This window comes from Myotis nattereri (assembly GCF_964212035.1).
Source record: "Myotis nattereri genome assembly, chromosome: 8".
NCBI lineage: Eukaryota > Metazoa > Chordata > Mammalia > Chiroptera > Vespertilionidae > Myotis > Myotis nattereri.
Genome location: NC_138083.1, coordinates 90211476 through 90226372, shown reverse-complemented (window position 1 = coordinate 90226372; position 14897 = coordinate 90211476). Strand labels below are relative to the sequence as shown.

The 14897-nt window shown below is 41.8% G+C and overlaps 1 protein-coding gene across 1 annotated transcript in view; it reads right to left on the bottom strand.

Annotated features, from left to right (window-relative positions):
• DSC3 (desmocollin 3) overlaps positions 1 to 14897 on the bottom strand; it is a gene marked incomplete at its 5' end in the record, with an annotated part of 40643 nt that overhangs the window by 21343 nt on the left and 4403 nt on the right. Inside the window, 6 exons of the mRNA XM_081097940.1 lie at positions 2317 to 2483; positions 3373 to 3517; positions 4722 to 4877; positions 8180 to 8299; positions 10104 to 10303; positions 12436 to 12520. Coding sequence (XP_080954066.1) covers positions 2317 to 2483; positions 3373 to 3517; positions 4722 to 4877; positions 8180 to 8299; positions 10104 to 10303; positions 12436 to 12520 — 873 coding nt within the window. The remainder of the gene's footprint in view (positions 1 to 2316; positions 2484 to 3372; positions 3518 to 4721; positions 4878 to 8179; positions 8300 to 10103; positions 10304 to 12435; positions 12521 to 14897) is intronic.

Below are 14897 nucleotides of genomic sequence, written 5' to 3'. Positions count from 1 at the left end.
TAGAGCAGATTCTGGATACAAGTGAAGAGGGAAAGAAGGATTGACAATGATGCGCAGGTGTCCTACTTGGATAGATAGGTAGACATGGGTATCACCAAGCCATACAGAAAATTCAGAAGAAGAGGCATTCTCTGAGGAAGTGAATACTAGCAAGTTCGCAAGGAGGGGCAAAAACAGTGAGTTTTCTTTGGCATATCCTGAATTTTACATGCCTCTGGGAGATCTAAGGAGAGAGGGCCAGAAGCCACCTTGGTATGGGGCCCATACTTAAGGGAGAGATCATAGACAGAAGTACCAGTCTGGGAATCACCAGTGTGTAGACGGTGGTTGAAATTATGGCAGGAATCAGATATCTAGAAGAGGTTGAATATGAGAAGGTTTGAGGATATAAGGAGCAAGAGCATTTCAACAGCTGAGGATATAAAGGGGAGAGAAGACTAAGCCAAGGATACCGAACACAAAAGACCAAAGAAGCAGGAGAAAAACAGGAAATCGAAGGAATGCGAGTTTCAGTAATCGGCAACAGACAGAGACCTAAGGTAAGGTGGCCTTGGCAATTAGGAAATCACGGTGACTTCCGGGAACGGAGTTCACAGACGGCGTGCTGAAGATGAAATGGAGTCATTAGTTTGTGACACAACCATCTCTGCTGCCTTTCTCTCTCTCTAACTATGCTTCAGCCACTGATTATGTTCAGTTTTCTTCTTTTTCTGTTTCGCCCTGTCTCATCTCCAGGTTCCTTTTACTCATCTCCCTCCACACGAGTCAACAATCCCAGCCAAATGCTCCACCCAGAGGCTCCGGGACTCCGCCAGCCTGTTCCTGCTTCCTCTGATGGCACTGTGTCTTCACCTCTTTGTTCATTTCTTTATTTCCCGTGTTATTCCCCACAAAATCCTGGTAGATTATTTTTTTGATCAGGCAAGCAGACCTGGGTTTGACACTCCCCCCCCCCCCAAGCTGTATCTTATAAGCTTCATATCCTTAAATTATCTTTTCTGAGTCTCATTTTTCAATCTGAAATATGAGGAAAAATCCTTGTTTGCACTTAATTACCACATCATCTCTACATATTACACAGACACAAAAATACGTTAATATTGTTCCCTTCAAACTCTCCCATTTATTATTACCATTATGTGCTTTATCACATAAAATCTCTAGCTTCACAAATGCATTAAAAAAATTAATGAAACCTCTGTTCTACTTTTGATTCCTTTTTAAAAGTTCTCACTATCCCTCCCTTTTTCTTTGGCGTCATATCACATCGATGTCTTTTTAATATCTCTCCCAGTCATATCGATCCTTATATTTATGTTAGTCTAGTTGCAGTGGGAAGCATTCAAGTGTTCCAATAAAGCTATTTTTGCATATGAAGTTGATTAATCAGCTCAGTCAATAATGATTTTGTTGACCTAGTTAGATATAGGCCAGGGGTGGGCAAACTTTTTGACTCGAGGGCTACAATGGGTTCTTAAACTGGACCGGAGGGCCGGAACAAAAGCATGGATGGAGTGTTTGTGTGAACTAATATAAATTCAAAGTAAACATCATTACATAAAAGGGTACGGTCTTTTTTTTTTTTAGTTTTATTCATTTCAAACTGGCCGAATCAGACCCGCGGGCGTAGTTTGCCCACGGCTGATATAGGCTAACAAAATCAAGTCAATCAATCTTTCCGACTGTCACATTTCTCCTTATAGTTTGAATGTAATACTTGTCCAAACAGGAAATTACAAAAATCAAATAAAATTATGCATAAAGAATTTGAATATAGAGTACTATTTATATATCACAATATGCTATTACTAGTATCCAAATAGTATTGCATATTTTTAACAAACCTGACCTCCATTAATCCTTCCTAGATAAAAAGTACATAACACTTTCAACAATCAAATTTAAAAAAGAAAAAAAAACATATCTCTAACTGGATAGGGATCAGGGTATGGGCTATCCTCAGGAGTTAAACAAAACAAATTGTCCTTTCCAAGAATTGCATCCTTGGCTGAGCTAGAACCCACTAGACACACACAAGAAAAAAATACTGATAATAATCACTTTCATAAGAAATAGATTTTGTTCCCACACCTTCTAAATACCAGTTCACCTGTATTTCTATTCCTTATGGCTTCTCCTACTTCAAGAAATAGAAGTCATATATAACACAGGTAACACGGCCAGGAATTCTTACTATCTTATTCCGAAATAAAACAAAATTAGAACTCAATCCAAGGAAGAGCCAAGCACAGTGATGGGGAAGAAGAGGGGCCTCGGCCCCTGGCAGAAAGACATCCCGCAGAGCGAGGAGGCTACCTCTCTGTCCAGATACTGCGCCACCATGGTGATGGCGCCCGTGGCGGGATGCACAGCGAAGAGCCCGGGCGACCTGGGCGTCTGCTCCAAAATGCTGTACTTCAGGCGCGTGTGCATCGTGTCGGGCTCATCTCTGTCTGTGGCACAAACCACCCCCACGGTAGTTCCTGATGTAAAAAAAAGAGTATTTAGTTTCCAGCATTGTTAAGTATGCTTAGGGGTATCTGCACTTTTTGAGTTTTAACAATGATGGTGGAAATAATAAGGTCATAGTTTTAAGAGAAGAAACAGTAGAAATAAGAGCTTTAAAAAACTGTATCACCAGTGGCTGTCATTCAACACCTCCCTAAATAAAACCTAATACAAATATCTATATTGACTTTAGTTTTATTGTACATTCTTCCCTGCATGTCCTCTGCTTGGAGGTGAGAATATTGATAAACCCACATAATGATAAGATGAAATAAAGTATATAAACCAAATACGGTACATAGCTTGAATAACTTGTCATCTGCCTTTAGAAGTAATTGGTATCATATTGTTAACACAAAAAACTCCTACAATATCCTCTAAGATACTCATTGTTTGTGTTTGATGGGATTAAATATATTCTGTGAATAGATACTGGTTCAATATCATCTTGGTATGATTGGCCTTAAATATAAAAAACTCAGTATCTCAAAAAATGTACACAAACATATTTAACATAATATATTTTACTCTTAAATGTATCATAAAGTCTGAAGGGAAAAGGCTATTCTAGGTCTAATATGGATAGATTTAACTGAATGAAAGACCTGAACTATTCTACAGCATAAAGGAGCTTTAATAAAACTGAAAAGAAACAACTGACTGAGAAAATATTTGCAAGGTGACAAGTTAATATCCTTAATATGTAAAGAACACTTTTAGGTAGATTAATAAATAATTAGGTAACATACAAACACCAGAGGAAAGAAAAGAACAAAGGAAATGAACATACATTTCATAAAAGAATAATACAAATGGCCAACGAAAACACTCACAAAAAAGTTCCCCCAAAAAATATCGTCTTACCGAGTCTACTACTTTCTGGAACTTCAAACTTATAAACTTGCTCCGTGAAAACGGGGTGGTTGTCATTCTCATCCTCCACTCGGATGGGCAGCGGGAGAGGTAAGTCGGCCGAGTACCCGTCTGCAGTTGACGCATAGGCAATGAGCTGGGAAACAGGAGAAGCAAGGTCAGTGCCCGTTAATAGAAGATTCTAGCATTCTAGCTAGAGAGAACACTACACTCTGTCCACTGCCTACCTTACAAATATTCTCAAGAATAAACCACTTAATTTCTATTCAGTGCTTTTTTAATCATCGAAGTATCAAATGGAGAAACGCTTTAAATAAAGCATTTGGTAGAAATATCTACACTTCAAATAAAGTTTCAGAGTACAGTGAAGTCATATAGATTAGACTGAGAAGTTAAAGGTGAATAAGAGGCTTGGGTTATAGTCTGTATTCACTCCATAATCAGAAAACTGTGCTGGAGAAGACAAACTCAGGGGAATGGGAAAATCCCTATTCCACCCACATAAAGCAGTGGTTTCCAGTCTTGACACTACCACGCCCTTGTACTGTTTTACCTCATAGATCACATATTTTAAGAGTTTTTCTAACAAAATCCATTGACCAGTTTCTGTGTTGCTATGTAATTAAAGGCATTTTAATGCCAAATAGAATGTATTTTGATTCAGCGTGTGATTACAACACTGAGTTGATCATTTTTTAACCAAAAACTAAGAAATGTCATGTGGTGGACATCAGTCATGTTTGTTCACCCAGATCTCTTCCTTCTTCTAGGAAGAACATCCCTTTTTTTTATGGGGAATCATAGTCCCTGCACCACCTGAATGACCACATGACCCCACAGCACTTACCCTGTTACACTGAAAACTGTTTGAGTTATTCCCCAGGGACTGTAAGCTCATCCATATCAGAATGCTGGCTTATTTACCTTGTTTGGGTTTAGTCTCTGACTTTTGCTTTCGTAGCTAGTACTCAGACATGATCAGAGAGCTTACAAGTGGAAGGAAGACAAGAGAAGTGGTTAGAGCAGAAGAGGAAAGACCGTGGCCATGTCCCGGAGAGAGGAAACCGTACCCCAACCAGAGAGAGGGCTGTATCTCCTGAGCAAAAACAACTCCTGGGAACTTACTGGAATTTACATTCAAATACAATTAAAGCTGTTTGCTTCGTTTTGATCAACAACAGAAGTTGACATATAAAGTAGAAAGTATTCCCAAATATTGCATAATTTATCTCTTTACTTTCATGCCCTCTAAGAAGAGAATGCAAGAAAACAGGAAAGAGTAGAGTATCAGAAGAAACAGTTTAACCGTTTAAAGTCACGTATATCAATAAAACTCCTACATCAAAAACATCATATTCTTCACGATCCACTGGCCGAGTACAATACAGATTTCCAGTGTCTTTTTCTATGAAAAACAAATTTAAAGGTTCTTGGTCAACTCCACGTCCACTTATTGAATAGAAGACGGTATAGTTCTGCGCTGCATCGGATTGAACCTAAAAAGAAAAAGATAGATGTAAAAAGTTAAATTCTGTTAAAATGCTAGTGTTTTAAAAATGAAGCTTATGTGTTTATATTGTTATTTTAAAGAGACAACTTTACTAAAACAATCACTTGTCACTTCATCAACACACAAAGCAGTAAAAGCATTTGGCAAAAGATTTTTTTTTTTTAACTGCTCAAATTTAATGAAAACAATGTTCAACACAAACAGAAACCAAAGAAAACCTAATTACAAGCAATAGGCATAATTTTATATTTTGTGATTGGCAAAGATAGAAAAGAAGAGTAATACCGATAGTTGGCAAGAGTGAGGCAACCTGGGACTCTCATGTATGGTGAAGGGAATGCCAATTGGAATGTCCCTTAGGAGGGGAACTGACAAAAATGGAAAGAATGAGCTGTGAGAATAAACAGGGAAGACTTCTTGGTGGAGGGAACAGGAAGTGCAACGGGACAGGGTGGGATTGTGCCTGGGTGTTCAGAGCAGCAACAAGGCCACTGTGGCTGCAGGAACTGGGGAAGGAGAAGGAGATGGAGGGGAATGCAGTAATAATGGGGCCTTTTTCTTGGAGATGAAGAGATAATATCTGATTTATATTTTGAAAAGATAATCCTATATAATAAAGAGGTAATATGCAAATTGACCATCACATCCTCGCACAAGATGGCCGCCCCCATGCAGTCAAAGATGGCCGTCACAAGATGGCCAGCAGGGGAGGGCAGCTGGAGGAGACCAGGCCTGCAGAGGAGGGCAGTTAGGGGTGACTGGGCTAATAGGGGAGGGCAATTGGAGGGGACTAGGCCTGCAGGAGAGGGCAGTTGGGGGCAATTGGTCCAGCAGGGGAGCAGTTAGGCATCGATCAGGCTGACAGGCAGAAGTGGTTAGCGGCAATCAGGCAGGCAGGCAGGCAAGCGGTTGGGAGCCAGCAGTCCCGGATTGTGAGAGGGATGTCCGACTGCTGGTTTAGAGTCTAAACCAGCAGTCGGACATCCCCTGAGGGGTCCCAGATTGGAGAGGGTGCAGGCTGGGCTGAGGGACCCCCCCCCCCCCAGTGCACAAATTTTGCACACCAGGCCTCTAGCACTTGATAATTGTTAAAACTAGACTTGGATAGATGCAGAGGGAAGAAACAGGAAGACCATTTAGAAAGTTACTGCAATAATGCAGGGGCAAGTGATAGTTTGCTAGGCTAGCACAGTAGCAGCAGAGGTGGTGACAAGTGGTTAGATTCTGGATATAATTTGAAGATACAGCCAACAGGATTGGCCAGTGGGTTGGAGGCGTGGTGCAAAGACAGAAGCTGAGGATGACAGCATCTCAGAGGGTGCTAATATCCCTTAATGTCTACTTAGTAGATGAATGGATAAAAAAGCTGTCCTTGTCCTGGCCAACCAGTGTGGCTCAGTTGGTTGGAGCATAGTCCTGAACACCAAAAGGTGTCAAGTGTGACTCCCGGTCAGGGCACATACCCAGGTTACGTGTTTGATTCCCCGTGGGGGGCGTATGGGAGGCAAACAACCAATGTTTCGCTTTCTCTCCCTCTCTCTTCCTTCCTCTCTTTGGGGGAAAAAAAAAACCCAGCAGTACATTTACACAATCAAATACTACTCAGCCATAAAAAAGGAAGGAAATCTTACCTTCTGCAGTGGCATAAATGGACCTGGAGAGTATTATGCTAAGTGAAATAAGCCAGTCAGAGAACGACAAGTACCCTGTGATTTCACTCATATGTAGAATCTAATGAACTAACAAACACAACAGAAACAGACTTATGGATACAGAGAACAGACTGACAGCTAAAAAGTTGTTTGAGGGGCTGGATGAAAAGATGAAGGGATTAAGCAAATAAATAAATAAATAAATACCTCATACACAGACAATGGTATAGTGGATTACCAGAGAAAAAAGGGGATGGGGAAAGGAGAGTAAAGAGGGGATAAATGGTAACAGAAGAAGACTTGACTTTGGGTAGTGAACACACAATACAATATGCAGATGATGTATTATAGAACTGTACATTTGAAACCTATTTAATTTTATTAACCAACTAAAGGCCCGGTGCACAAAATTCATGCACAGGGAATTGGGGCGGGGCGGGTCTCCCTCAGCCCAGCCTGCACCCTCTCCAATCCGGTACTGCTGGCTCCTAACTGCTCACCTGCCTGCCTGCCTGATCGCCCCTAACCACTCTGTCTGCCTGCCTGATCGCCCCCAACTGCCTCTGCCTGCTGGCCTGTTCCCCTGCTGACCTGATCGCCCTAACTGTTCCCCTGCCAGCCTGATTGCCCATTACCGCCTCTGCCTGCTGGCCTGATGCCCCTAACTGCTCTCCGGCTGACCTGATTGCCCCTAACTGCTCCCCTGCCGGCTTGATCCCCCCTAACTGAGCCCCTGCTGGCCTGATCACCCCTAACTGCCTCTGCCTGCCTGCCTGATCTCGCCACTAACTGCTCCCCCGCTGGCCTGATCGCGCCCCTAACTGCTTGCTCCCCTGCCGGCCTGCTCTCCCCTAACTGCCTCTGCCTTGGCCCCCACCATCGTGGCTTTGTCCAGGAGGACTTCAGATGTCTGGAAGACATCCGGTTGATCCAGTCTAATTAGCATATTACCCTTTTATTAGTATAGATGTCACCCATTAAATTCAATAAATTTTTTTAAAAAGAAAATAATAAAAAAATAATGGAACACAATGAAATATGCCGATGATGTATCATAGAATTGTATATTTGAAGCCTATATAATTTTATTAAACAATGCCACTCCAATAAGTTTAATTAAAGAAATAATGTTCCCCCCAAAAAATCTTTGTTAAACTGTATTAAAAGTGATGGCCAAACACAAAGCTGCCCTAAAGAAAGACATTTCTCTGTCTCTCTTGCTTTTAAGCATGGCCACATGAAAAGATTGCCTCTAACTGTTCGCCTGCCTGCCTGCCTAATCACCCCTAACCACTCTTCCTGCCTGCCTGATCGCCCCTAACTGCTCGCCTGCCTGCCTGATCGCCCCTAACCGTCTCTGCCTTGGCCTCCGCCACAGCAGCTTCATCTGGAAGGACGTCTGGAATGACGTCTGGAAGGTCATTCGGCTGTCCAGTCTAATTAGCATATTATGCTTTTATTATTACAGATTTTATTGATTTTTTTCTCACTTTACTCACTTTTATTACACTTCATGACTTTATTAATATCTTCAATCAAACCTGTTTTTTTTTAAACATTTAAAGAGTTATTAAATTTGAATAAAACAGGCTTTTGGAATTAAAAGATGCCCAGTCAGAAGTAATGCAAAACCTACCTGTTGAAGAAACAGAGGGAAAGGGCCCAAGGAATTCTCTTGCATGGAGCAGGGGATGGGCGCCCACCGCCTCTTGGATCGCCGGAGCACCGTTTCTTTAGCGTGTCTTTTCCTCAGCACCTGCATTTAGAGAAAGAAAATTAATAAACAAAAGCCTCACAACCCACTTTGTGGTAAGATCACAAACAGCCCATACACCTGACACCTCCCTGGAGGGTCAATCTCAAGAATTTCCACACAGAAGCTAAAGGCCAGATAAGGACTTTTCCTTAGGAGGGTAAGAGAGAGTGTATGCAGGTGGTAAAGGTTTCATACACAAGAGAATCCCCTGGTGCACACCTTCCTGACACTGACCACCGCTCCAGTTAGCAGAAGCATCACTGTCTCCTTACTTCTTTTTAAATATATTTTTATTGATTTTAGAGCGGAAGAGAGAGGGAGAGAGAGATAGAAACTTCAATGATGAGAGAGAATCATTGATCAGCTGCCTCCTGCACGCCCCCCACGGGGGATCGAGCCCACAACCCAGGCATGTGCCCTTGGCTGGAATCAAACCTGGAACCCTTCAGTCCACAGGCTGACGCTCTATCCACTGAGCCAAACCGGCTAAGGCTCCCTTAGTTCCTGTGCAGCTCTTACTTGTTCTTTCTGCTAAAACCTCATACTCTCGGGCGAACCAGAGCGAAAAAAAAAGAATATACCTCATTGCCTGACCACTCCCTCTGCCCTGCTGTAGCCATATGTGACTATTTAAGTGTAAATTAATTAGAAGTAAGTAGAATATAAAAGTCCATCCTTCGGTAACACGCCACATGCCCACTGCTCGGCAGCCATTAGTGTTGGGCTGCCATGGCAGACAGTCCCATGGGATTTCCATCACTGCAAAGAGTTCCATGGGATGTTACAGTGATTTCCATCTCATTTCGTGCACAGCAAAGAAGACCTTTTATTTCCTGAGAATTAATTAATTTTATTAAACACTTATTAAAGTGCAAAGCCGATACTTAAATTAACTCTCTATCACTAACACACTTCACATCGATGAGTCGTAACCCAGCCTAAACCTTTCATCCTTTCTGTGACTACTCCATTCCTCGGGCTGTGCACTAGAATGGCAGTGAGAGACCCCCTGGGCGGGGGCCAATGCCAGGCCATGCATACTCTTTTCCTACTTATCAAGCTCCAGGCTTCCATCCTATCTAACGTCAGAGCCACCGTGGGTGCTGGAAGCCAGCCTCATAGTCACTGAGAACCACAGCGTTTAGCATTAATGTCATATACACTATGGACTACGGATGGGTCAGGTACTACCAACACTATCAGCAAAAAGGGGGTCAATTCATGCCCTCAAACGACCGCAGGTAAATTGTTTGCACTAATAAAAAACTGAATGTTGCCTGGCCGGCGTTGCTCAGTGGTTGAGCGTCAACCTAGGAACCAGGAGGTCACAGTTCAATTCTCAGTCAAGGCACATGCCCGGGTTGCGGGCTCGATCCCCAATGGGGATATGCAGGAGGCAGTTATTCAATGATTCTCTCTCATCATTGATGTTCTATCTCTCTCTCTCTCCCTCCCTCTGCCTTCCTCTCTGAAATTAATAGAAATATTTTTAATAAATAACTCAAAATGTTGCAATAGAGGGTAAGCCAAATTCCCACCGGCTCACAAAAGCAATTACTTGGGCTTTAGCAGTGGAAGAAGTCTTCACAGAGGAGGTGCCATTTAGATTCCGCAAAGCAAAATCCCGGTTTTAGCAATGCTAAGAAAGAGGAGAGGGGAGAGGGGAAGGGAAAGTACACACAAGGTAAGGAAAAGGGAGAGGAAAAAATCCCATGTATCCTTTGGTCCTCTTTGCGATTTAAAAACTATGTATATTTAAATGAAAAGAAGGACGTGCCTGAAAATATCAATGCCCTTTCCATACCTTTTTCTGAGGCTCCAGGAGCACATTAATCTCCTTTTGTGTCTGTTTCTTTGTGTCGGAAAGCCAAATGGTGAACGATCTCCTCCCATCAGATAACACAACAGCACTGGCCGTGTAGACAGACCCGTCACGGAGAACTCTGAAGTCAGGGTCGCTGGACTGGATGAGGTCCGCAGACCTGAGGCACTCGCCGAAATTCACTGCGAGAAAAATGTCCATGTTGTAAAGCAGAAATGCATGCAAACAGAAAAAAATGTGGCAAAAATGACTTCTACAGTCGTCTCCAAAACCAGGAGGCAGAAATAGACCAATCACCGTACATGTAACAAATATCTTACGCAGTCTCTTTACATGTGTATTTTTAAAAGGATAATTTTCTTTCAGCTAAAAAAACAGTCCTGATTGGATATTTGTATGAAGGAAGGGGCTTTAAGATTTCCTGTGCTTCTCGAAGGCTATGAAAGGGATTTTCCTATGAAAGGGGTGTGTGTACTGCAGGCATGACAAAGCTGAGCTACAGGCCCACACACACCTGAATCAATAAACAGACGCTCACTTGACTATGAGTCTTTTACGACAGTCTTCAGCCTACACAGCCAGCCAGGCAGTGTATGAGTTAGGAAAACAGTCAAGTAAGGAAAACAGTCAACTTTACCTTCGAATTCTTCCCCCGGGCACTTCTCTGTGACACTCCCCTCAGCCCCCCACCATCCCCCTCCCACACCCCCAGAGCTCACAGTCCCCTGTGTTCATAGTTTTGCAAAACTCCCCACCAAGAGGCCACATGGGGTCTTCTTTCTCTGGAAATGTTGCCCTCTAGTAAAGAGTAAGCAAATATAAGTATCACTTTAAGTGTTTTGATACTTATATCAAAATATCAAATCCACCCCATTCTTCAACTGGCTGCCTTCACAGAACCACGCTGGTAAACGAGCACTCACTGAAGTGGGAACCTCGCAGAGAGTCCACGCTGCCCACGCATCCTGTTCTCTCTCACCCCAATCAGGCGGGAGTGTTCAGTCAGAAAGAAGTGCCCGTCTTCAGGAGCAATGATCTCTTTCTCTCTTCTTCGCATTTTTAGCACCGCGACAAGCTCCAGTCTCTTTCCCAAGAGGAACACCCCTGGCCACTCTCTACAGTAGCTCCTTTCTTTATCTCCATAGGAATAACAGTGACATCCTATATAATAAAAGCCTAATATGCTAAGTGTCTGGTCATCCGTTCAACCAATTAAAGCATAATATGCTAACGATATGCTAAGGCCGCTCAACCGCTCGCTATGATGTGCACTTACCACCAGAGGGCAGACGCTCCGACCAGTAGGTTAGTTTGCTGCTGGGGTCCGGCCCATCAGGACTGAGTGAGATGGGCCAGACATGCCCTGAGGCCCTCCCACGGCCCCTCCCCAGCTGGCCAAACTCGTGCATTTGACCCCTAGGGGGATGTCAGAGAGCTAGTTTCTGCTGGATCCCGCAGGCCAGGCCGAGGGACCCCACTGGTGCACGAATTCATGCACCGGGCCTCTAGTTTGTTTAATAAAAGTAAGTGAGGCACTATAACCAGAAATGGTGCACTTTGTTGAAAAACTTTTTGGTATCTCTGGGAAGAGCTATATCTTTTTTTAAGACATTATGACATGCCTGGCTGGCATGCCTCAGTGGTTGAGCATCGACCTATGAACCAGGAGGTCACAGTTTGATTCCTGGTCAGGGCACATGCCTGGGTTGCAGGCTTGATCCTCAGTATGGGCTGTGCAGGAGGCAGCTGATCAATGCTTCTCTCATCATTGATGTTTCTATCTCTCTCTCCTTCTCCTTTCCTTTCTGAAATCAATATATTTTTTTAAAAACCTATCATGACACTTTCCTCCAATATTCCCTGTACCACAGAGAAAGTCGGCCTGGGCCGAGCTTCCCTGATGCTGACGTCTGAGGCTCCCTAACTCCTCAAGATGCTAAGGGCTAAGTTCTGTGTTGAATGGAGTGGCTCCCCTTGCCATGCTCCCGGAGGCAGCCCCAGCATTGATAACCCTGCCCTGATCGCTCAGCGCCCTACCTGTCCTTCTCCAGGCTGCAGTCCTACATGTAAATCTTCATGTAATTGTTAGACCCTCGAAGCCTGAATGACCACAGAAACAGGGCCTGGAACCTTAGCACTCACCTCAAATTCAGTGCAGGTATAAAGAGCAGAAACATATATTTAAATTATCTTGACTTGTCTCTAATTACAAATACGCAGGCTAATTCCACAATGCACCGATTGGGCAAGCTGCTCTTTCCAGGGTAGGCAAAACTCGTTTCTGTTCTAAAAACACCATTTTGAAATTGCTCACCTCTGCCCAGCATTTTGTCTGCCTCTAGTGTAGAAGGTGTCTGAAATACCACCTTTTTGCAGGCTTCACAAGCAAAACTGAAGACCTAGAATAAAAAAAAAAAAAAAGGTTGCATGAATAAGATACAGAATAAAGAACAAGGTTCTAGTTACGCAACATAAATAAGTTCTAGAGATGTGTCTAGCACAGTGCTTATAGTTAACAATGCTGTACTGTACACTTAATGTTAAAATAATAATAATGAGGGTGGGAGGAAACTTGTGAGTGTTTTGGGTATGTTTATGGCACAGACGGTGGCGATGATGTCACAGATTTATGCTTATCCAACTCACCAGGTTGTACCATTAAACATGTACAGCTTTGTGTATGTAAATCTTACCTCAATAAAGTATTTTTTTAAAAAACAATAAAACTACATGATCATCTCAACAGATGTAAAACAAGCACTTGACAAAATTCGACACCCATTTATGATGAACAAACTGGGAATAAAAGGGACCTTGTTCAACAGGAGCGAGGGCATCTACGGAAGACCTACAGCTACCATCGCACTCCAAGGAGGGCTGCTTCCCTCTAACCTGAGGGGCAACCTGACACCTGTTCTCCCCGCTCCATTCAGCACCGCCTGGAGCTCTGCCAGCCAGGGAATCACAGAAAAAACAAACTAAAGGCATCCAGGTTGGAAAAGAAGTAAACTCATCTCTATCTGCAGATGATATGACCTTATACATAGGAAATCCTAAGAAGTCCACCCAAAAATAATATTAATAATAAACGTTTGCAGAACATAGACCAAAATACACGAGTCAATGGCATTCCTGTATGCTAGCAATAAAAAATATCTGAAACCACAAGCAAACAATGCCCTTCAAAACAGATATGTCATCTTCATACATCAGAAGACATAGTCCCAAATTACATGTATAGATGCAATACAATCTCCATCAAAATCCCAAATAGCTTTATTTTATTAATTAATTAATTTATTTATTGGAATAATTCAACATTAATTCTTGAGGAAATGTAAGGGACCCGAAGACCAAAACAAACATGGTATTAGTTATGGTGACCTCAATCCCTGTCATCTGGTTAGTTTTATTCAGCTTTCTACTCTTCCATAATTTTTTCATGATCAGCTGATCAAAATCCTTTTAGATTTTTTTATCCAGAAAACTTGCTTACTTTTATTAGCTCTAGTAGTTTGTCAAGATAGTGTTGGGTCTCCCATGAAGGTAATCCTACAGCAGGTAAAATAGCAATTAGATTTTTATCTTAATGTGTGCTTGTGAGTACCTCCAGCAGATTGCTGAACAAAGACAGGTATAGTGGCCAACCTGGGTTTGTTTCTAACTTTAAAGAGAATGTTTTTAGCATTTCACCATTAATTTTGAGTATTTCTCTTTTCCTTTCATTCACACATTCATCCATTTTAAGTAGGCTTCATTATATTAAGAAGGGTTATTCCCTTATATCCCTAACTTGCTCAAAATTTTTATAACGATAAAGATAGCTATCCACTTATTTTGAAAGGAACATATGTTCTCCTCTCTCTGGATATATTACTATGTTAAAATCCAATAGTAAATTTTCTAATGTGAAACCATCTTTGCACTTCTGTGATAAACCTTATAGGGCATGATAATCTTCCTGCTATTTATTTTAGTATTTTAAATATATGTCCATAAATAAGATCAAGCTACTACTTTTCAACGTCATACAATCCTCATAAAATGAGATAACTTTTTTCTGTTCTCTGAAATAACTTACATAAGGTACAAATTACCTGTTCCATGTAACTATGGAAGAATTCACCTGTCACAGGCCTGGGCCTAATGGATGTGAATGAAGGCGTGTGTTTGGCTCCTAATCCAATGCCTTTAATGGTTCTAAGTCTATTTACATTTTGTATACCCCCTTGAGTCAATTTTGGCAATTTGGATTTTGTAAGAAATTGCCCAACTCTGTTTTCAAATTAATTGAAATAATCTATTAATATTAGTATCTATTTTTTAAAACATTTCTCCTCTTGATAAGTATGCTTCCTTCTTACCTTAATATTGTTGGATTTGTGCCTCTCTATTTTTTACTTGCTCAATCATAGCAAGGTTTATATTTTCATAGAACTTTTGGCTTTGTTCATTCCCTCTATTGCTTGTTTATTTTTTCAATGTTCTTTCTAAACCATAAATACAGAAGACTACATATAGCATAAATAGGTATTTTTTTTAAATAATAAAATGAAAACTAGAACATTCACCTTCATTGTTATGAAATAAAACATTACTGTTATCTTCAAGGCCTCTTTCCAATTGCATTTCCTCCTCTCCCCAAGAAGATACAGGTGTATTTTGCCAATTTTGGGCTTTTAAATGTATGCAGCCATGCTTGCTGTGGACACTGGGTTTCTTTGCTCAAACTACATTTGTGAAATTTATGCATGCTGAGTATACAGCAGTAGTTCA